Genomic DNA, 21,583 nt, shown 5'->3' on the forward strand with positions numbered 1-21,583 from the left:
TAAAGGTTTGGTCATGTATACTTATTATGTATCTAATTTATATTTTAATATATTTAACATCTACTGGCCATCCTGCCATCTGGGGGAGGGGATGGGGGAAAGGGGAAAAATTGGAACAAGAGGTTGGCAATTGTCAGTGCTGTAAAGTTACCCATACATATAACCTGTAAATAAAAGACTATCAAATAAAAAAAAAGAAAAAAGAAAGGGCATCACTCATCTGACAAAGTGTCAGTAAAGAAGTGCAAAAGATAACCTACAAAACACAAAATTAAATAGGTCCCTAAAAGCAAGAGCCCCACCCTTTGACTTTTTCTTTTTTTCTTTTTAATTTAATAGCCTTTTATTTACAGGTTATATGCATGGGTAACTTTACAGCATTAACAATTGCCAAACCTCTTGTTCCAATTTTTCACCTCTTACCCTCCACCCCCTCCCCTAGATGGCAGGATGACTAGTAGATGTTAAATACATTAAAATATAAATTAGATACACAATAAGTATACATGACCAAAACGTTATTTTGCTGTACAAAAAGAATCAAACTCTGAAATATTGTACAATTAGCTTGTGAAGGAAATCAAAAATGCAGGTGGGCATAAATATAGGGATTGGGAATTCAATGTAATGGTTTTTAGCTTTAACTTTTTCTTCCATTGTTTGGGGGAGTCCAGTTTTACACTCCAAACTTGGAAATTTATCCCAAAAATACAAGAATAAATTGCCTTTAAAAGAAGTACTTAAATGCTAATTAAGAGTTGGGAGAAGTCTAAAGGAATGTCCATTCTAGACAACCTAACACCTGCAGTTTTTTAGCTATTGCTCAACTTGTTATTGTAAAGTTTCAAGTCATAATTAGGGCATAAGGCCATATCCCTGCAAGAGGGTCTTCACAGTGTACCCCCGTACAGCCTTACCTGGAAACTAAGGTCTAAACCACAAGCTCTGTGTGCACTTAAAACTTCCACTAAGGACCCTGGTGTGTGTGGATTTATTTTGCCCACTTTATATTAATCTTTAATTCCAAAAAAGTTAACATTCTTCATTTATTTACTTAGAATTCAGACAAGAACCAAAAGGATAGCAACATTATGCCAAGCATCTAATGAGTTGTAGATAAGAGAGTCCTAGATTCTTTACTTGCCTCAACCTGAGCAATACAGAAGATCCTCCCCTTCCCTTGAGATCAGGCCCTACCTCCTTCATGAACTCTTCTGTAACTCTCAGCCCGCAGGGATCTCTCAGTCCTCTGAAGTCTACATGCCTTTAGTATGCCTAGCACACAGTCAGTGCTTAATAAATACTTGGTGATTACTTGGTTTACTGTTCTTTTTATGGGTGCATTTCTGATTTTTCAGGTTAAATTGTAACTTCTAAAGGGTACAGAGTATGTTCCACGTTTGTGGTTGCCCATATTGGCCAATTCAATAAGCCCAAATGTCTTTTGTAAGGAAAAAACAAAAAATAAAGTAAAATGAGTGCTGATGGCACAGCATAAGTTCAAGCTGAGGGTTGTGAGTTTAAGCCACAGCTTCTTTTGCAGTATTATATAAAGAAAACATCTGAATTTTTTAAAATAAAATTTTAATGGTATAGTTGGGGTCCTCAAACTTTTTAAATAGCGGGCCAGTTCACTGTCCCTGGGACTGTTGGAAGGCTGGACTATAATAAAAACAAAAACTTTGTTTTGTGGGCCTTTAAATAAAGAAACTTCATAGCCCTGGGTGAGGGGGATAATCTTCCTCAGCTGCTGAATCTGGCCCTCGGGCTGTAGTTTGAGAACCTGGACTTTACATCTTCTAAAAATTCAAATGTCCCTTCCCTAACATCTGATATTAAGATACCTAGGGCCTAATAATAGGTAGGAGACAAGAAAAACCCTCCCTGCAGGTGAAAGTATGACCATGGGCAAAGACCCTGAAGATAGGATCACCAACACCTGTCAGGTTGTTTATTGTACCCAATACTGATTGTCTCTACTACAGTAACCATAACCTCTATTTATTCTCTTTTTTATTTTTGCCCTAAATAGTCATCTCTGTAGAAGTATCTAAGTCATTAAACAGAAGAGTAATGATCCCCTCTTAGGCTCATCGCCATATCCATTTCTATTCTAGATCCTACAGAAGGGCCAAGACTGAAAACAAATACAAGAAACACGAGAAAGCACCAAGAAGGGAAAGGTAGGTGGATGACAGAACTGGCTGTAGGTAAAATTAAGCTCAGCTCATTTTTACCATGTTAATCTGGATCTTAAATTGTCCATTAACGGTGCCCCATGTGTAAAATGTAAGGGAATGTGTCAAAGGAATCTGGAATTATTCCCTAACCATTTAATTAATTGAAGTCTTTTTGGACAAAACAGATAATATACCTTTTAGGAAAACAAGATGGCAAAATACTGTTTAGTAATAGAGTTAAGAGTTCAGATCCACACTGTATAGTTGCTAGAATTAATAAAAAGTGCTGGAGTTTATTGATGAGAAGAGTGACATGATCAACACTTAAGAGAAGAAGCAGATTTGAGATGAGATGTTGACTTAATCAGGAGATTAAAGACAATGTTGCACTAATTTAGATTCTTTTATTCTAGAAATTGAAATGAGGGCTCCTTGAGTTCAGGGATTTTAAAATTGAGGAAATTTGATCAATTCCTCTTCAGTTCACTTCAGTTGTAAACAAATGCCTCTCCAAATGAATGATTATACTGTAGCTCTGAATGTGAAATAGAGAAGAGAAAGGGAAACACATTTATGAAATTTCAGTGTTGAAAGGAAATTTCCTGATGGAGATTTTATACATTTATGTACGGAAAACACGGGAAACTGAAGATCTACCCTCTGTCCATATTGGGGTGATGGTTTGGCACTTCCCAAGATTACATTGTTGTGAATGGACAAATAAGGACTTGAAATGTTTTCTAATCTTAGTCATTGTCCTGTGAACAAGACAGAGACATTGAGGCTTCTGATGTGGGCTGTGTTTATGTTTCAGAAAGATGCTTAACCTGAGGTGCAGGCAAGTTTGGGGGCTTCCCTTGGACACCAGATTGAGGAGAGGGCAAACCCAGGGGGTACAACTTCACCTTTATGTGGACTCTGGGAACAGTAATGCCCTAGTCATGATCTCAGGGACATTTCCTAAAGACCTCCCCCCCCCAGCAAATATAACCCTGAATATCTCTGTTTTGTTTGTTATGACTTTAGATGAAAGAAGTAAGTACCAAAAACGAATGAAAGAGAAATTCCAGCTCATGAAGGAGAGGAATTCTCGTCCTGGGGAGCATGAGCTCTTTCACCACCGATTCACAGAGCTGCTGCTTCTTCGAGGTTATCGTTACAAGGAACAGAAGCATCACGAGCTCCTTATCCGTGGAGGGGAACACACTAAGTTCATGCAGGAACGAGGGCAACTTATAGAGACAGTATCTTTATTTGATCCTTTTAAAGAGACAGGTATCCAACCACGCATTGTTGTGCTGCAGGGGGCTGCTGGTATTGGGAAGACCACCCTGGCCAGCAAGGTGATGTTGGACTGGGCAGAAGGAAACCTCTTCCAGGAGAGGTTCGACTATGTTTTCTATCTCACCTGCAGAGAACTGAACCCATTAGGAGAGAGAGAAATCAGTTTTGCTGATTTAATTGCCAATGACTGGCCTGGCCCCCAGGCTCCCATGACAGAGATCATGTCCCAGCCAGAGAGACTTCTGTTCATCATTGATGGTTTAGATGAACTGAAATTCCCTTGTAACGAGCACAGATATGATCTATGCAAAGACTGGAAGCAGAAGGAGCCAGTATCCATCTTGCTGAGCAGCTTACTGAGGAAAACCTTGCTCCCTGAAGCCTGCTTGTTGCTCACAACAAGACTCACTGCTCTGGGGAAATTTTGTCCTTTGTTAGAGAGTCCACGTCATGTGGAGATCCTGGGCTTCTCGGTGCAGCATAGGGAGGAGTATTTCTGCAAATTTTTCAGAGATAAACATTTGGGTGGAAAAGCCTTTCATTTAGTAAAAGGCAATGGCACACTACTCACTATGTGCTCCGTTCCCCTGATGAACTGGATTGTCTGCACTTGCCTGAAACAGCAGATGGAGAAGGGACAAGATCCTGTCCAGGCTTTGAAAACCACCACTGCCCTCTACATGTGTTATCTTTCCAATTTAATCATCCCTGATGACAAGAACTTCATCCCTCAGCACTTGAGGGGTCTGTGTCGCTTGGCTGCTGAGGGGATCTGGGACAGGAAAGTGCTGTTTGAGGAGGAGGACCTCAGGAGGAATACCTTGGAGGTGGGTGATGTCTCTGCCTTCTTAGATATGAACATTTTCCAGAAAGACAGTGACTGTGAAAACTGCTACAGCTTCATTCACTTGAGTTTCCAAGAGTTTTTTGCTGCCATGTTCTATGTGATGAGCACAGAGGAAGAAGGGATGAAGAGTTCTGATGCCTCCATCCCAGGTGTCGGAGAACTTCTGGAGGAGTGTAGTGGGCTTAATTCCAGCTTTGTGGTTCTGGTGGTCCGCTTCCTGTTTGGCTTCCTAAACGTAGAGACAGCAAAGGAGCTGGAGAGAAAATTCAGATGCAGAATGTCACCGAAAATCAAGTCACAGTTACTGCAGTGGGCTCAGGGAGAATCCAAAATAAATGAACAAAACGATTTTTCTATGATTTATCTCCCAGAATTTTATTCTCACTTATATGAGACTCAAGATTCTGAGCTTGTAACACAGGTGCTAGATAACATCCAAGAAATTAAAGTACATGTTTACAACCAGTATGATGCCCTGAATGCAGCTTTCTGCATTAAGCATTGTTATAGTGCAAGAAAAATATACTTGTGAGTATCTTCATTTCTTTCTTTCTTTTTTTCACTTTATTATTTAAATTTTATTAGAGAAAAATTTACATGATTATCACATTTCTCAGAATGTCCTCTAAGTGTGTATGTTTACAGAAAATATGCTAAAACTAATATCTTTAATGACACCTTGTTACCATAAGTTGTCATACTTATTTAAATGAAAAGTCTTGTGCACTCATGTATGTTTAATGGTGATCTGAGTCCCTGCAGTTGTTAATTTTAGCATAAATACTTAATTTATCACTGTTTCAAATTTGAGTAAAAGTGTACAATTATTCTATGACATATCTATTTCCAAGAGATATTAGTCTACAGAAAACACATGGTGCCATATTTTGTGTGTTAATTTTTCCGAAAGAATGTTCTATAAAGTAGGAAATAAGTATAAGGAAAATAAGAGATTTACAAAACACATATATCTTAATCAAGTTATTTTTTATAAAATGAGAAATAGGTATCTGCTATAAATCAAAGTACTATAAATTGGTAGTTTGCAAAATAGATAATTGTGAGTTTTGTCTAAATGTCACTTAAATTATGAAATTGGTATAGATGATTCTATAAAATAATCAACCTAAGTTACGTATCATGAACCCTTGCATCCCAGTGAGGGTCCCCAAAGCCCAATATCATGAATTACAATCAAATACATTTTTCAGGAGACCTTATTTAGACAATAAAATCAAAGTAACTATGACCTGTCTAAGTATATTCATTCAAGTACAATAAATTTAATTTTTCAGCTTTATTATTAGCAGTTAACTTTGAGTACAATTTCTCATGTTCTCATTTACTTTGCAGTTCAGTTCCTTTTTTTAAAAAATATGTAGATGCAATATACTTTGTTTATAAAATATTTCACTTCATATAAAAACTATTAATACATACTACAGGTGAATACCATGTTTAAATTCAATCCTACTAACTAAAATTTGAAATAAAAAAACTTGAAAGCACTTTAATTATTGTTTAAACATTTGAGTATGCTCCCTCCCTCATATAGGAGTCTATTAAAATGATTGGAAATAACGGATTCTAACACTGACTCCCAAAAGAGGAGCCTTGCCTTAAAAAAGATTAATAGTTAATGTAAGTTGGTCCTTTTGGCCTCTTTCAAAAAGAACTTTTATCCTACACTATGATTTTCAAAGTATTCACACTTTGAAAACATAAAATGAAGGTCTAAAATAAATTTTGATACAATGTCAATTTGATATAATTTTTGTATATGAGAAAAATGTGTAGTATTTTGCTTGTGAATATGTAATAGAATAATACACTTCACAGCAATACTATTATATTATTGTACTTCATATGTCATTATTGAGCATGATAAGTAAAACATATCATCTAGAGAAGAAATAAGAAAGTTTAAAGCCTTTGGATGTCATCTATCATCATTACACAAAGTCTAGAATTGTGTAGGGGTAATACTGCTGTATAATATGAATTCAAAACATTCCCAGCTATGTTTTAGTAGCCATTTCAACTCTGAATACTGGATACATGTTTTATATATATTTAAAAGGGATTTACAAAAAAATCTTATCCTCTAAGTATCAAACTGAACTTGGTTTCTGAAAATAATTATTTAAAAAATTATTACTTTTTAGATGGTGGCTAGGCTTTCATGTGAATTTTTATTTCTATTATCACATAAAGCATTTGGATTGATTCATGTGTTTCTTGTGTCTTGAAGCCTTTATTGGGCTCTTTGCAGACAGATTGAACTATGGATCTTTCTTATAAGGGAGCCCAATGTTTTTCTTTCAGCTTTGGCCATAGGACCAGCCTAGAATGTCATTCTGGCTTTTCTTTCTTTGGGGACAGAGAATTTGGGAACCAAAAAGCCTAATGCTGTTGGCTCTTTAAATTGCAATTGTAAAAGAGCTCCCCAATGGATAATATTTTTGTCTCTGCCAGGAAAAAATAAAACCTGGACACTAATTCAAACCAGCATGTCATCTGTGGGTTTCTCACATAAATGGTGAAAAAGACAATACCGTAGTTTGCTGCACTGGCACAAAGAAGGGCAAAGTGCAACAGACCCGGCATTTGGCTCTTTGGTCCCCAAATTCTCTGTCCCCAAAGAAAGAAAAGCCAGGGAGACATTCTGGGCTGAGATGAATTAAAGGACACTGGGCCTCTGAAATCCTGCAGAGTGAGAAGGAAGAGAAGAAACTGGGCAGGAGGTAGTGCAGGTGTGGTCATACAAATTTCCAGGTCTCTGTCTAGCAGCTTTCCCTTTTTGTCCAGAAACAATCCTATCTCTGGTGTGTGTTACAGATGGTCCCTTTTTTGAGAGCCTTCAGCTAGGGGAGTAAGTGATAATGTGGCATCACTTCTCTGCTTTGGAAGCTTTAAAAATGTTCCTGGTTGAGGGGGGCCGAGCAGGAAGAACAGAAGGGAGGGAGAGTAGGACTCATTGTGTGACTGTTAGTGCTAAGAGCTTGCTCTCCAGGTCCTTGGCTGGATTCTAAATAAGATATTCTCCCTTGCACTAGTGACTGTGGGAAGGACAAAGATGCTCCAGGAATGTGAGGATAAAATGAGGTCATATTTGTAAAGTGCTTTGTGAACCTTAAAGCCTTATATAAATGCTTTCTATCTATTTATTTATTTATTTTAACAGCAAAGAGGAAAGAAGTAGTTCTCATTGTTTGAAAAGCTTATGGGGCAGGGAAGTAGTTGCTGGGGATTCTGGGGGCTGGTTTATAGAAGCTCCAGAGCTGGGAATAGAAGAGGAGCTTTTGTATAAACCTAGAGAAGCTACATGTCCTTCCTGAGCTTTCAGGTGGATAGGAAAGTTAGGGCCACTGGATAAGAGAGTTGAATAGTCTCCTCATTCCTGCCTATGAGTTTAAATTTCTTAATGCTGGACACAGTACTTTGTCTCACAAATTATTGAAGTAGGAGAAGTCTGGAAGCATAATCACAGTTTGCAGTTGATTACTGAGGTATGGCACCAGGCTTTATAGACCAAAGAAGACCAAGTTATGAAAAGTAACTAAGGCAGCAGTGAACCAAGAATAACTCTGTATATTGGTGTATCAGGGAGAAGAGTGAGTATTATAAAGGCCTTGGTGAATACCAGAACAAATCACATTGGACCTAGGATATCATCTTAGTTTTGTCTTTCACTAACTATGTGAATTTGTGTGAATTAATCTTTTTTCCCACTTTTCTTTCTTAGAGGATTCCTTCCGGTGCTTCAATTATTGAAAAACTTGTATATTTTTCATTGGTGATTAAGTTTTGATCTGCAGACGAAATCACTTTATGTTGAATCTTGAATTCTTTTTGCTTTTTACATCCCATTATTCCATTCCTTTCTGCATTTTGAGTCCTGAATAATATATTGTTATTCAAATTTAATTTCTTTAATATTTCAATGTACTTGTCTTAGTCATTGAAGAATTTCTCTTTTTGTTTTTGTAGTTGTTTGTGTCCTGGAAGTGATCTATAGATTTTTTTGTTGACTGATTTCTGTAGTCTTAACAGAATAGTTTTCTTATAGTATTCCTTGCATTTTGAAGTTCAAATTTTTTGAAGTCTTCTGGGAGCTTTATTAACTAAGTTGACTTTGCTGATATTATTTTTGAAGTCAATATGTTTTCTTGTTATGTAAATCATATTGTCTTTAATTTTATTGCTTTTTGCTTCTCTTCTTCCAATTACTCCTCATTTCTGTATATTTGTATTACCAATTAGTTTTTCTTTTATTTCTTGGAAGAGACTCATGGCTATATTCAAGTCTTTCTTTTCTATCAAAATTTTCTTTTCTTCTTAATATCTGCTGTGTAAACAAAGTCTTCTTTCACAATTCTTGTTTCTCTCTGAAACTATTAATATCCTGCAGTGGTTCCATGCTCTCTGTGGAGGAATCTAAGAATCATCTGTTCCTGTATAATTTCTTTTTTTGATGTATAAAATCAGGCATGTTTAGTTATCCTGGTGCCCTTTTTAATTTATGATGATGGAACCGGATTATAATGCTTTTGATATGGAACTTGAACTTTAATTTTTAACTTTAATCTTCCCATATTGTTTCCTTTGTCAGGTAGAGATAGACTAACTTCTGAGACTGTTACGATTAGCATATCTTAAGACAAATCTGGAGCCTGATCAATCAAGTAGAGACTCTACTCCTCCTTATTCCCTCCCTGCTATCTCTCTAAGTTCTTCTCAACTCTTCCTAACTCTTCTGTTTAATTCCCAAAGTTTGCTTTTGTTCCTCCTCTCCCCTGAGACCTTAAAATTTTCAGAACCTGGAAGCACTTTGCTTGATCATATAGGATTCTGCCTTGTTTAGTCCCTCTTGATTGAAACCTATGAGCTTTTTCACATAATAGATGGTACCCTTTCATGACCTGTGATCAATGTTTCTCCTGTGGTTGTTTTATGTCTCTTGAGCTACTATTCCATTAAGCTCTCCCAGTCTGCTTCACATATGGTCAAGGTTCTTGAGTTTTCTTCCTCTTAAGATCTTTGGTCTGTCTTCTCCTTTTATATTCGTCTGTCCCATTTTGATTCCTTCATTTGTGTGGATTTCATTTATTAGGCATCTACTATGTGGAAGCATTAATGAGATTCTGGAGACAAAGGAAAATGGATACAAGAAGATTGTATTCTATACTCCTGGTATCCACAGTGCTCCATGTATATTATACTTCTCCAATTTTTCTTTATGATAAGTGGCTTAAAATTTCTGGGACCATTTCCAAGTGGCATATCTAGGAAAGTAATACATAACTCCCAGTGCAATTAGAGAAAAACAAAGACTCTAAAGGTGCCGTGGAAGGGGAAAATGACAGAAAACAAAATAAAAATGAAGCCTGAGCAGTATTAGAAAAGTTTTTAAAAGTCTTACCCCTTCAGTTGGGAAAGCTATGGGCTCAACATATTTATCTAAGCCTTTGGAATTTAATCTCTTTTTACTTTAGCCGGAATTGTCATCTCCTCTCTACTGAGTCATTCTGGGAGTTATTTTCTATCCTCTTATTCTATCAGGCCTTATGATAAATTCTTCAATTGCTGTGCCCTATAGAGAGGTTTCAGTATAGTGGGGTCTCTTCTTATTCTAACTAACTGAATCAAGATCTTTCCCATCCATCATTCTTTGAGGTTTCTTCCTCCTTCATTCAACTGACTGATCCAAATATTGGTTTTAGCATTGCCCTGAGCATTGGAAGGTTTGAGTAACAAAACTAGGGAGAAAAGGTGTTGAGGAGAAGGCAGGAGTTTGAGTGAAGGCCAAATGGATCTGGCGGTGAGCCAGTGCTTGGGTTTGTCTAAGACATACCAGCCTTGGGAGTACCAAGCTAATGTCACTTCTAGTCTCCTTGAAAACTGTTACAATTTACAAGGAAGGGCCTTTTCACTTTTTCCCTTCAGAAAAACAGGAACACACATTAATATTGGGAGGTAACTTGACTGCTACTAATACCAATAGCAAATTCTCTCATTTTTTTCTAGTTGTTTTGATTGTGGTTTACCTGCTGGTGTTTGGCAAGAGCTTTTTTCCATGATCAGCAAGAATCCATACCTGAAGGAGTTAACTCTGGGCAGTGAAACATTTGATGATTCATGTATGGAAAACCTTTGTAAGGAACTAAACCATCCAAACTGTAAACTTGAAAAACTGACGTAAGTCTAAAATGGCCCCATGTCTGGGGTAACTATGAGTGTGTGAGTGGGAAACATGAGCTAAAGAACTGAGATATGAAAAAGAAAGATCTTAGGAGGAAAAGCAAGGATAGACCTGAATCTAAATGAGTGGGAAAGTACTATAAAGAAAAGTAGAGTAGAGGGAAAAAAAAAACCAGAGGGAAAACAGATGTATGCCCTTACTACTACTAGTTCATTTTAGAAATATTACAACAACAAACAAAAGAGAATGAAATTAAAGGTACACAAATTAGTAAAAAGAAAAAAAAACCACCTGAAATTATCTCTATTTATTGATGACATGATGGTATCCTATGAAAACCTCAGAGACAATGAAAAAACTAATTAATAATAGAATCATACATTTGGAATTGGAAAGGACAATAAGATGTTCTTCCTTTGCTTTTACAGCTCTATCCCTCTGATTTTACAGATGAAAGACTCAAGACTCACTGACATTAGTTGAATAAAATCATACAGTGAGAATTTAAACCAAGGTTGGCTGACTCCAAATCTAATATTCTTACTATAGCATTAGTAAGACAGCAAGGCACAAAATTTATCCCTCTGCAAATTGTCAGTAAATCATGTGTTTTTATAAAATAGAAATACACAAATGCTTATATGTATGATTATGTATATAAATATATCTAGGCACATATTACACATATGTATATACATATAATATATATCTATATATCCCTAAGATAAAACTATGAACTATTACATTTAAAATATATATTTATATAGAAAAATATATTAAAAACACCTTTTAGATTTTTTCTGTTGTTTTTTTTAATGAAATCCATAAGCAACATCTCCTTTGTACCAAGTACTGTACAGGGTGCAGGAGAAGAAATGATCCATGCCTTTAAAGACCTTATGTTTTGTCTGTATAAAATTTTCTTCTTTATACATAGAATAGAAGGATTTTGAGGGAACAGACTGTTTCACTTTTGTTTTAGTACTTAACACAGTGCCTGGTACTTAATGAATGCTTACTGCTTGATCAAAATCCATTGAGATTTTTTAAAAAGCAGAAAACCTCTGGTAGTTAGTTTATTCATATACAGAAAAAGATTTATATAAATATAATTTTTACAGAAATAAAGAGAGATGTAAATAATTAGAAGTTGAAAATGACAATGGTCCCTTAACTAATTTTTAAGTTTTAATATTATACTAATGAAGCTATCATGGAGATATTTTATAGACTCAGAAAAAAAGTAACAACAAAATTCATTTTGTTAATCAAAATTTTCAGTCTCAGGAATAATAGGAAAAAAATACCAATAAAGGGCCTTACAAGACCTCAAATTTTATTATAAAGCATCAGATCTGCTTGGTAGTTGTTAAAACAGAGCAATAATTAAGGACAGGGGATGAGATAAAGAATAAACAGAAATCTGAAAATAACATTCCTCTGTTGGATTAAGCTTAAAATATAATGTAATAAAGGAAAATTCTTTTTGATTAGTCTAGCCTGCATACTAGAAGACAGTTTGATAGGAGTTCAGTTTAAATACTATACTACATACTATAGTAAGCTAAAAATGGATTGGTTTTCAGTTATTTCAGTCATGTCTGATTCTTTGTGAACCCTTCTGTCAACTTTGGGGTTTTCTTGGTAAGGAAACTGAAATGCTTTGCCACTTCCTTTTCCAGATCATTTTATATATGAGGAAACTGAGGCAAACAGGGTTAAGTGACTTCCTTAGAGTCACTCTGTTAGTAAGTGTCTATAACGAGATTTAAGCACAAGAAAAGTCTTCCTGACTCTAAGCCCTGCATGCTATCCACCTAGCTGTTTTCAAAATGGATTATGTGATCTAAACTTGATAATTTTAGCCATAACAATGATTAAATGAGAACAAGATCAGTCATCTTCCTGAAATTTCTTAAGTAAAAGAGAGAAAATAGACATTATTGAAAATCTAGTTCTCTACTCTCTCCATCCTGCAGCCTCTGGGAAATTGGATTCCGTCCCTGGCACTACTCTTGACTTTGCTAGGCCAGCTGTTCTGTTCCAGATTTCCACACTTCCCATACATCTCCACACAAAGTTATTCCCTCTAGAAAATTGGATACCTGGGCATAAAGGATGATACCATAAACAAATTAGGAGAACAAGGGACCATTTACCTGTCAGATGTTTGGAGAAGAGAGGGATTTATAACCAAAGAAGAACTTGAGAATATTATGAAAGGCATAATGGAAAACTTTGATTACATTTTATTAAAAAGTTTTTGCACAAACAAAACCAACAAAAACAAGAAGTACAAAGTTAGGAAAAAATTTTTACATTCAGTGATTCTGATAAATGTCTCATTTCTGAATTATATAAAGAACTGTTTCAAATTTGTAAGAATACAAATTATTCCCCAATTGATAAATGGTCAAAGGATATGAACAGATAATTCTCAGATAATGAAATTAAAGCCATCTATAATCATATGAAAAGATGCTCTAAATCACTTTTGATTAGAAAAATGCAAATCAAACTACCTCACATCTCTAAGGTTGATTAAAATGACAGGAAAAGATAATGATGAATGTTGGAGGGGATGTGGGAAAAATGGGACAGTAATTCATTGTTGGTGGAGTTGCAAAATGATCTAACCATTCTGGAGAGCAATTTGGAACTATGCCCAAAGGGTATAAAATTGTGCATACATTGACCAAGCAGTGCCATTACTGGGTCTGTATCCTGAGCAAATAATAAAGGAGGAAAAAGAACCCCCATGTGCAAAAATGTAACAGCTCTTTTCGTGGTAGCAAAGAATTGGAAAATGAATAGATGCCTATTAATTGGGGAATGGCTGAATAAGTTGTGGTATATGAGAATAATGGCATATTATTGTTCTATAAAATATGATGAACAATCTGATTTTATACAGGCCTGAAAAAAAAAATTGGATACCTGGGCATAAAGGATGATACCATAAACAAATTAGGAGAACAAGGGAGAATAGAGGTATTTATAACCAAAGAATAACTCTAGAACATTATGAAAGACAAAATGGACAACTTGGATTACATTTTATTTAGCCATGAATGGATGCTCTCTATGGCACATAGGTGATTCTATGATCAAATATTATCCCAAATAAGAGATGTCTGTATACGTTCTTCTCTTCATTTTGGAAGAGAAAAGACTTTAGATCTCTAATGCTGCATATGCTGACAAACTTGCATCCCATGTTGGTTAATTCTGTGGAAATAGTTTCCCTGCTCTTTTATTCTTTGTTATGGTTGTAGAACTGGATGATGGGGAGATTTATTTAGAATTGAAAGTATTTTAAAAACAGGGCTCACCAATAGATATTTTTCAAAATAAGAAGAATTATGTGTGTATGTGCATCCTTTGTGTGTTACAGTGGTGAAATACCAGAAATACTGATTATTCTTGTCAAGAAAAAGATATCCAAAGGAATTTCTCTCTCCTTTTCTACATTGTTATTCCTAATAATTCCCAATCAGGATCAATTCTATCTCATTTTCTTGGCTTTCTTATGTCATGTAGTTGATCCAATATGGCACAGGCATGAGGTTCAGAATGGGAAGAATAGGCTCGGAGATCAAGATATGAGGAAGGGGAAGTTTTTAAGGAAATTAAAGTGTTTAGGATGCACTCTCAGAGGAGAGTGTCTATAAAGAATTGGTGGCTCTGACTTCCTTCCCAGAGAAAGAAGAAAGAAGTAAATCCTGAAGAGGAAAAAAGATTCCTTTTTGATTGTGATCATATGTCTCCTACAGGTTGATAGACTTCAAGGTAACTTATTCATCTTGCCAGAATCTCTTCTCTGCTCCCAGTCTGAAAAGCCTGGAGTTGAATGGTGAAATTGTTAAGGATGGTGACATGAAACTTCCACATGAGGCCTTGGGAAAAAAGAACTGTCAGCTGCAGGTACTAAGGTGAGTCTTCATAAACTTCCTCTCTTCAGAGCCTCCCAAGGATTAGGGACATAAAGTAACAGTAAGCAGTAAGAGCCACCCGGACTTGGGGAGGGTGACTGCAGACTGCCTTTCTGAGGTCTGGGTAAGGATTTACCCATTCTGGCTCCTCTGGGAATTTGGTGCAGTAGGCCCTTCTCTTCACCAGGCTCTGGGGCCAGTTTGTCCAGCGAGTGCCAACTTCCCTCTGATGTCCCACTGTGATTTCTCTGACCTGAGGAGTGAATCAGTCTTGGAGAATGAAATTTGATCATGCCCTCTCTGGTTTTCTGTTTCCCTCAGAATATCTGATTTTTCAAGTTTTGCTGTTAAGATCCTGGATTTTTTCTCTGCTGAGAACCTGAAAAGCTTACACCTGATATCTACCCCTATTCGTCAAGATACAGTAGAGCTTCTGCATAATGTCTTGGCAAAACAGGATTGCAAGCTACAAACAATCAGGTGAGCCCCTGTGAGTTTTCTTTAGGGTAAGCATCTTAAGTTTGGTGGTCAAAGGACAAAGTAGGGAGCGAAAGAGGAACACAAGTTTGAGGAAGGAGATAGGAAGCTTTCTTCTTGAGGTGGGTTTAGGAACCAGTCTCACACATTGCCATTGCTGTAGGGATTGGTTCTTCTGAGGAATTCACCAGAAAGTCTTTGCTTAGGAATTTCTCAAATTGTGTCTCGAGGCCCCGTTGAAGCATCCCTTAGTTCTAGCCCTATCAGATGGTAAACATTTCTCTCTCTACACCCTGCCCCTGTTTTGTTTCTGTTGTTACTTGTTTAGCTTAATCATTTATCTGTGTCTACGTTAAAGGGCTCAGCTTTAGAGTGAGGAAGATGCACAAAACTTGGGTAGAGACAAAACAAAGCTTTGATGAAGAAAGAGTATTACATAATCAATAAATAAATTCATAAATATGCCCGTACTTTTTCACTAAATCTATAGATTGGAAATGCAGAGGCCATGCTTGTTTCTCAGAGGCATTAGAGAGTGACCATGTTAATCATCCCTCAATAGGAATATTCTTACTATATCCCTGAAACGTGATCATCTGCCTCTCCAGTAAAAGACTCCTGGGATGGGGAAGTCACTGGCTTTTGAAACAGCTCATTTCTTGTTTGAAAATTTGTCTTGATATTAGAACTAAAATCTAGCTCTCTTAAACATACTCATACACATTGGTTCATTTCCATATGCAGAGTAGAGCATAAAAGAAAATTCAGTATAGAGCAAGAAATTTCCATTTCATGAAAGCATATGTAATAAATCCTAGCCACTGTTTTCAAAGCAACCTTGCTTGGTTCTTCCTTTAAAGTTTTCTTTTATTTTCTGCTGCTTATTTATTTTTTCTCTTCCTATGAATATGTTTATATACATACATACACATGTATATATACACAAGCATAAACATACACATTTATAAATATATACACATATACATATATGTAAGACCATATAATACATGTTTCTGTTTGTCACTCATTTCTCTAGAGATAGATAGAATCTTCCTTTATAAGTCCAATTCTTTCCATGTTTTTCTAAATGAACTAGCTTCTCATTTCTTATTACAGCAGTATTCCATCACAATTATACCTTATCTGAGCGATTATCTATGAAAATGTCTCCCCAAATTTTGGCTTCCTTTCTTATCTTGGCTACATTGTTTTTATTTATATAAAGCATTTTAATATAAAGTAATTGAAAATTTCCATTTCACACTCCACCAAGCACTTAGATTCTTATAATATGGTTTACATTCTTCTACCACTGAATCTCCCATCTTTACATTTTTCCTCTGTAGTTTCTTTGAAATTTTTGGTCTTTTGTTCTACCAAAATTTCTAATTTAGTAAAATAATTTCTAGTAATTTAATTGGGATAGTGTTGAATAAATATATCAGTTAGGTAAAGTTGTTTTTTTTTTTTATTGTTTTTACCAACTATGAACAATGACCATTTCTTCAATATTTAAATCTGATGTGAATTATATAAAGAGTGTTTTTATGTTTTTCCTCATATAGTTGTGTTTGGGATTATTTTATCAATGATGTATATCAATATCAATAAAATATCAATTTGATTTAATAATTTAAATAGTCTACAGCAGTATTGAAAAACAGTTGGTGATAATGTAATTTTTCTAATTTTCTCTTTTAATTAAATGTATTTTAGCTTTACCTTTATCTAAGATCATGATTACTATACCTGCTTTTTTTTAAAAAATATAATACATTTTGCTCCAGCCTTTTATTTTATCTCTATGTGTTTCTCTCATTTTGATTGTATTTCCTGCAAGTGCCATATTGTTGAATTCGGATTTTTAATCCATTCTGCCATCCATTTCCATTTCATGAATATATTCATTCCATTCAAATTCTCAGTTATTATTAATTTGTTGTGTATTGCCCTCCATCCTATTTTTCCTCACTGTCATTTCCACCCTATTTAGCATATCTCTCATTATTCATCTAAGTTATTGTTACCTGCTACTTTGCCCTTCTATTCCTTAATCTACTCCTCTAAGATTCCCCTATTATTCTCTACTCCGACTTTCTACTTTAATCTAGTTATTTTTTTTAAAGTTTCTCTCTTGTTCCTTCTCCTAAGGCTTAATCTACACACTCTTATAAAATTTTATCCCTTACCCTATCCCCTTACTTTCTTATTTCTGTCTAAAATTAAAAGATTTTATATTTTCCCAGGTATATTTGTTATTCCCTATTTAATACATTTTCAGTGAGAGAAAGGTTTTAGCTTGCCAGCCCTCTATTCCAACTTGTATCATCTTTTTCAGTTCTTCCTTTCATTTGTATGAAAGTTACAACTTTTTTATCTCTATGTAATTTTATTCTTTTAGTATCACTCCATCATATACATATCAGGCCAAGCCTTTCTGTGAAACTACTCACATGAGTCATAAGAATACTGATTATATTTTCTCATATAAGAAGTAAAGTTTGATTTTTTTGAGTCCCTTGTAATTGATCTTTAATGTGTATCCTATATTTCTCTTGGATCTTATGTGTTGAATTTTTTTATTAAATTTGTGACAAATTTTGTGACAAATATCTGAAAGTTTTTCAATTAATTAAATGTCCTTTTTGTTTCTTTCTTTTTTTTTTAATGAAAGCTTTCTATTTTCAAAACCTATGTGCATAAGGGGCAGCTAGGTGTCACAGTGGATAAATAGAGCACCAACCATTGAAGTCAGGAGAACCTAAGTTCAAATTTGGCCTCAGACACTTAACACTTCCTAAATGTGTGACCCTGGGGAAGTCACTTAACCCCAATTGCCTCAGCAAACAAAACAAAACAAAAAGAATATATGCATAAATAATTTTTCAACATTAATCCTTGCAAAATCTTGGTTCTAATTCCCCTGCCCCTTTCCCTTCATCTTTCCCCCAGATGGCAAGTAGTCCAATGTATGCTAAACACATGAATGATAAATATTTCTTATTTTATTTAGATCTATCTTTTCTATGAAGAATTTTATTTTTATATTCATTTTAGGGTAAATTACTGAATAATTATGTGTTATATATTTTCCTCCTTCCTATTTTTCCTTTTCATTCTTCTCACCTATTCCTATCCCTCTTCACTGCTTTGCTTTATTTCTACTTGTTACCTAGTCTTCCTATTCCTCAACTTATCCACCTGTCCAGGAATCCTTCCCTTATACTCTCTCCTCCAGCTCCTTTCCCTCTTATTTCTTTCTGAATTCAAAAACTTGTACACCCTTGTATATGTATATGTTGTTGCCTTTTTAACCTCTTCTTGATGAGAGTAAGGAATCAACACTGCTCACCTTCCTGCTTACTTTCTTCTTTTGTTTTTATTTTTCCTTTCTTTTTTGTGTCATTTGTATGTGTTATTTGTTCCTCTTTATCTCTCCCTACAGAGTTTTATATTTTAAAAAATATTCTTATCATACTCAGCTCAGCCCAAGCTTTTCTTTCAAATCACCCAAATAAAAATGACAGTGATAAAAGAACTAATAATAATTTCATATGTAAGAAGTAAATGATTTGACCTTATTGAGTCCCTTAATTGATCTTTAGTGATTTCTTTATATTTTTCCTGGATGTTCTATGTCAAATTTTCCTTTAATTTCTGCTGTGTTGTTGAAAATATCTGAAAGCTTTTCAGTTCATTTAATTTTCTTTTTTAAAACTTCAGAATCATACTTAACTTTGCTTTGTAATTTACCCTTAGTTGTAAACCCAGATCTTTTGCTCTATGAAATATAATTTTTCAAGTCCTTTCCAGGTTTTTCTGAAATTTACTTGTTTAGTAATTCTTAGAGAATATAATATTCTATTACATTCAAATACCACAATTCCCCATTTTGTTCAGTCATTCCCCAATTGATGGGCATTTCCTCAATTTCCAATTTTTTACTACAACAAAAAGAACTGCTATAAATAATTAAGTATATATGGATCCTTTCCCCCTTTTTATGATCTCTTTGGGATACAGCCCTAGTAGTGAGATTGTTGGATTAAAGAGAATGCAGAATTTGGTTGCTCACTGAGCATAGTTCCAAATTGCTTTCCAGAATAGTTGAATCTGTTCACAACTCCAACAATGCAGCAATGTCCCAATTTACCCATATCCCCTCCAATATTTATAATTTTCCTTTTCTGTCATCTTAACCAACATGATAGGTGTGAGGTGTTACCTTAGAGTCTACTTTCCATTCCTCTAATCAGTAGAGATTTTGAGCTCTTTTTCATATGACCAAATTTAGTTTGTATTGTATTCCATTACATTTATTTGCTAAAATGTGCTCAATTAGATCCCTCCATAGTCATTGGCATGCATTGTTCTTCCTGTTTTTTGTTATTCAAAATTCTACATAATATTTTGTTATTGTTTTCTATAATTTTTCTGTCATTGACATCCTTGTTATAGGTGTTTAGTAGTGAGAGATCACTAGGTCAAATGTTAAGAATTTGTTCTTTTGGGGCTATATAATTTCAATTTTTTTCCCCAGAAGAATTAGATTAATTAATTTCTTGGTATACCAAAAGTGTTTTTGTATTTAAGGCTTTCCATATCCCTTTTAGCACTGATTATTTACATTTTTAAAAATCTTTGCCAATTTTCTGGGTGTAAATTGAAGCTCAGGGTTGTTTCAATTTGCTTTTCTCTTATTAGTGATTTGGAACAATTGGCTCAAACAATATTATTGTTTCTTTTTTGTTTTGTTTTGTTCTAAAAACAGCTTGTTCTTATACTTGAACAATTAGGGGAAGGCTTGCAGTTTTCCAGCAGTCCCCTAACTATCATAGATTGGTAGTGCATGGCTCTGATCCCACTGATATAGTGAATTCTTGGTGAAATCCCCCTCTGCCAATGCAGATCACTTGCTCTGTAACTAATAGTCTTAGGCAGGGTTTTGATAAACTGGCTATCAGACATTTATCAGAGTAGGCGCAAATAGCAAATGTGTGACAGATTTGCTAAAGTGGTACTTCTATAATATAGATTAATACTGGAAAACCTCATACTTGTTATTACAGTTGCAAAAGTTTTTCTGCCCTCCTTCCCTTTCATTCTTTGTGTCCGGTTTTGTCACTTTTCATCTTTTAACCACGGGTAGAAGTCAGAATTTGTGACTTCCTCTTTAGATCCTGCATCATCTTTGTTTTCTGTTTGAAGCACTTTCTCCCTTCTTCCAAGGAACTGTTCATTTTTTCCTCATTTAATCTGTGAAGTACTAAGGCCTTTTCCAAGCACTTTGCCTCCTCCACTAGGAACACAGTCAGCCTACATCTTACTCTGTAGCTAACTCTTGGCTTTTGTAGATAAACTTTCTGTATCATTGGAACTTTCACCCCTGCTCTCCATGTTTCCTGGAACTGAGGTCTTCAGTTCTCTGTCACTTTATGATTAACTTATATAGATCATTCATTTGCCAGAGCAAACTGTGTAGCATGTATGCCTCTTTTGAATATGGAAGACTAAATTTCTTGGACTTGAATAATGGTTTAACTTTCAGGAGTCGTTCTTGCACTTTTCTGGGTTTTATTCAACTTTTTTTTTTTTTGACATTCAGTGAAGTCTTAGGATTTATTTGTGTTTCTGTCTTATATGCTAATCTATCACTTGCATTTTCTTTCCAAAGTTTTAATACAGTGAAAGCTACCTTCAATTGTTGTTGGGTTGTGTGTGTGTGTGTGTGTGTGTGTCTGAGAGAGAAAGTTTTATGTTTAATTTGGCTTCCAGGGACTTCTCACTTCTTGCCCTGTTGTCTAGTTTTCAAACATTTTCTATAAAAGTCTAGTCTCATCAGTTCTATTTGTATATACACACAGTGCTTCTTTAGTCAAATGCAAAAACTCTTTGTATATTGTTATTATTATATGTATATTATTAGGAGCTATAAAGCAGTACTGGAGTTAATTCCTGATGTTTTCTTTCAATATTGTTAATAAAAATAGCTAATCACAAGAGACCTGATTATTTATTTTTCCTCAGCATATCATATATTTGATAAACTATAACTCAGGAAATAAAATCAGAATGGAAGAGAGTGAATGAACAGTAGCTGTGGGAAAAATGCATTGTCATTTATAATTTGTTATTTTTAATTTTTGTCTTTACAGCACATACATTTCCAAAAATAAGTCTATAATTTCCATTTTTCCCTCACAATCATGGCATATTTTATTAATTTTAACCTTTTATTCTATCTCTAATAAACACCAAAAAGGGAATGTTTGTTTCCATGTACAAAATAAAACAAAAATTATTTATAAAATTTCAAATTTTTATACTTTCTTTTTAAGAGTCTGCAATAAATTCAACATGTTTTTTTAAGTTGTCTTATATATGTTTTTATCTGAAATTTTTTCTCATTCTTTTTCTACATTAAAAAAAATGCTTCAATGACTTTTATTTTTGTATTTGATGTCCTTGCTCCACCAGTTTATCCCTAGGCCAAAGGATAGAGATAATTTAATAATTTGTTAGCATAATTACAAATTGGCTTTCCATAACAGTGATAACAATTCCCTCAATAGAGAATTGGTGAACCTGCCTTTCCACAGTTCCACAACATTGACTTTTCCTCTCTTTTGTCATTTATATTAATTTGACTCAAGATTTATGT

General features: G+C 34.8%; 1 protein-coding gene across 2 annotated transcripts in view; it reads left to right on the plus strand.

The window, feature by feature from the left end:
- The window catches only part of LOC105749910 (NACHT, LRR and PYD domains-containing protein 12-like), a 35,313-nt gene that overhangs the window by 1,719 nt on the left and 12,011 nt on the right, over nt 1-21,583 (plus strand). Inside the window, exons 2-6 of one of the 2 annotated variants that reach the window (XM_031962047.1) lie at nt 2,118-2,183; nt 3,207-4,839; nt 10,339-10,509; nt 14,287-14,445; nt 14,767-14,925. In XM_031962047.1, the coding sequence (XP_031817907.1) occupies nt 2,118-2,183; nt 3,207-4,839; nt 10,339-10,509; nt 14,287-14,445; nt 14,767-14,925 (2,188 nt within the window). The remainder of the gene's footprint in view (nt 1-2,117; nt 2,184-3,206; nt 4,840-10,338; nt 10,510-14,286; nt 14,446-14,766; nt 14,926-21,583) is intronic. The other variant, XM_031962048.1, reaches the window with a different exon arrangement.

The sequence above is a fragment of the Sarcophilus harrisii genome, chromosome 3 (assembly GCF_902635505.1).
Source record: "Sarcophilus harrisii chromosome 3, mSarHar1.11, whole genome shotgun sequence".
NCBI classification, from domain to species: Eukaryota; Metazoa; Chordata; class Mammalia; order Dasyuromorphia; family Dasyuridae; genus Sarcophilus; species Sarcophilus harrisii.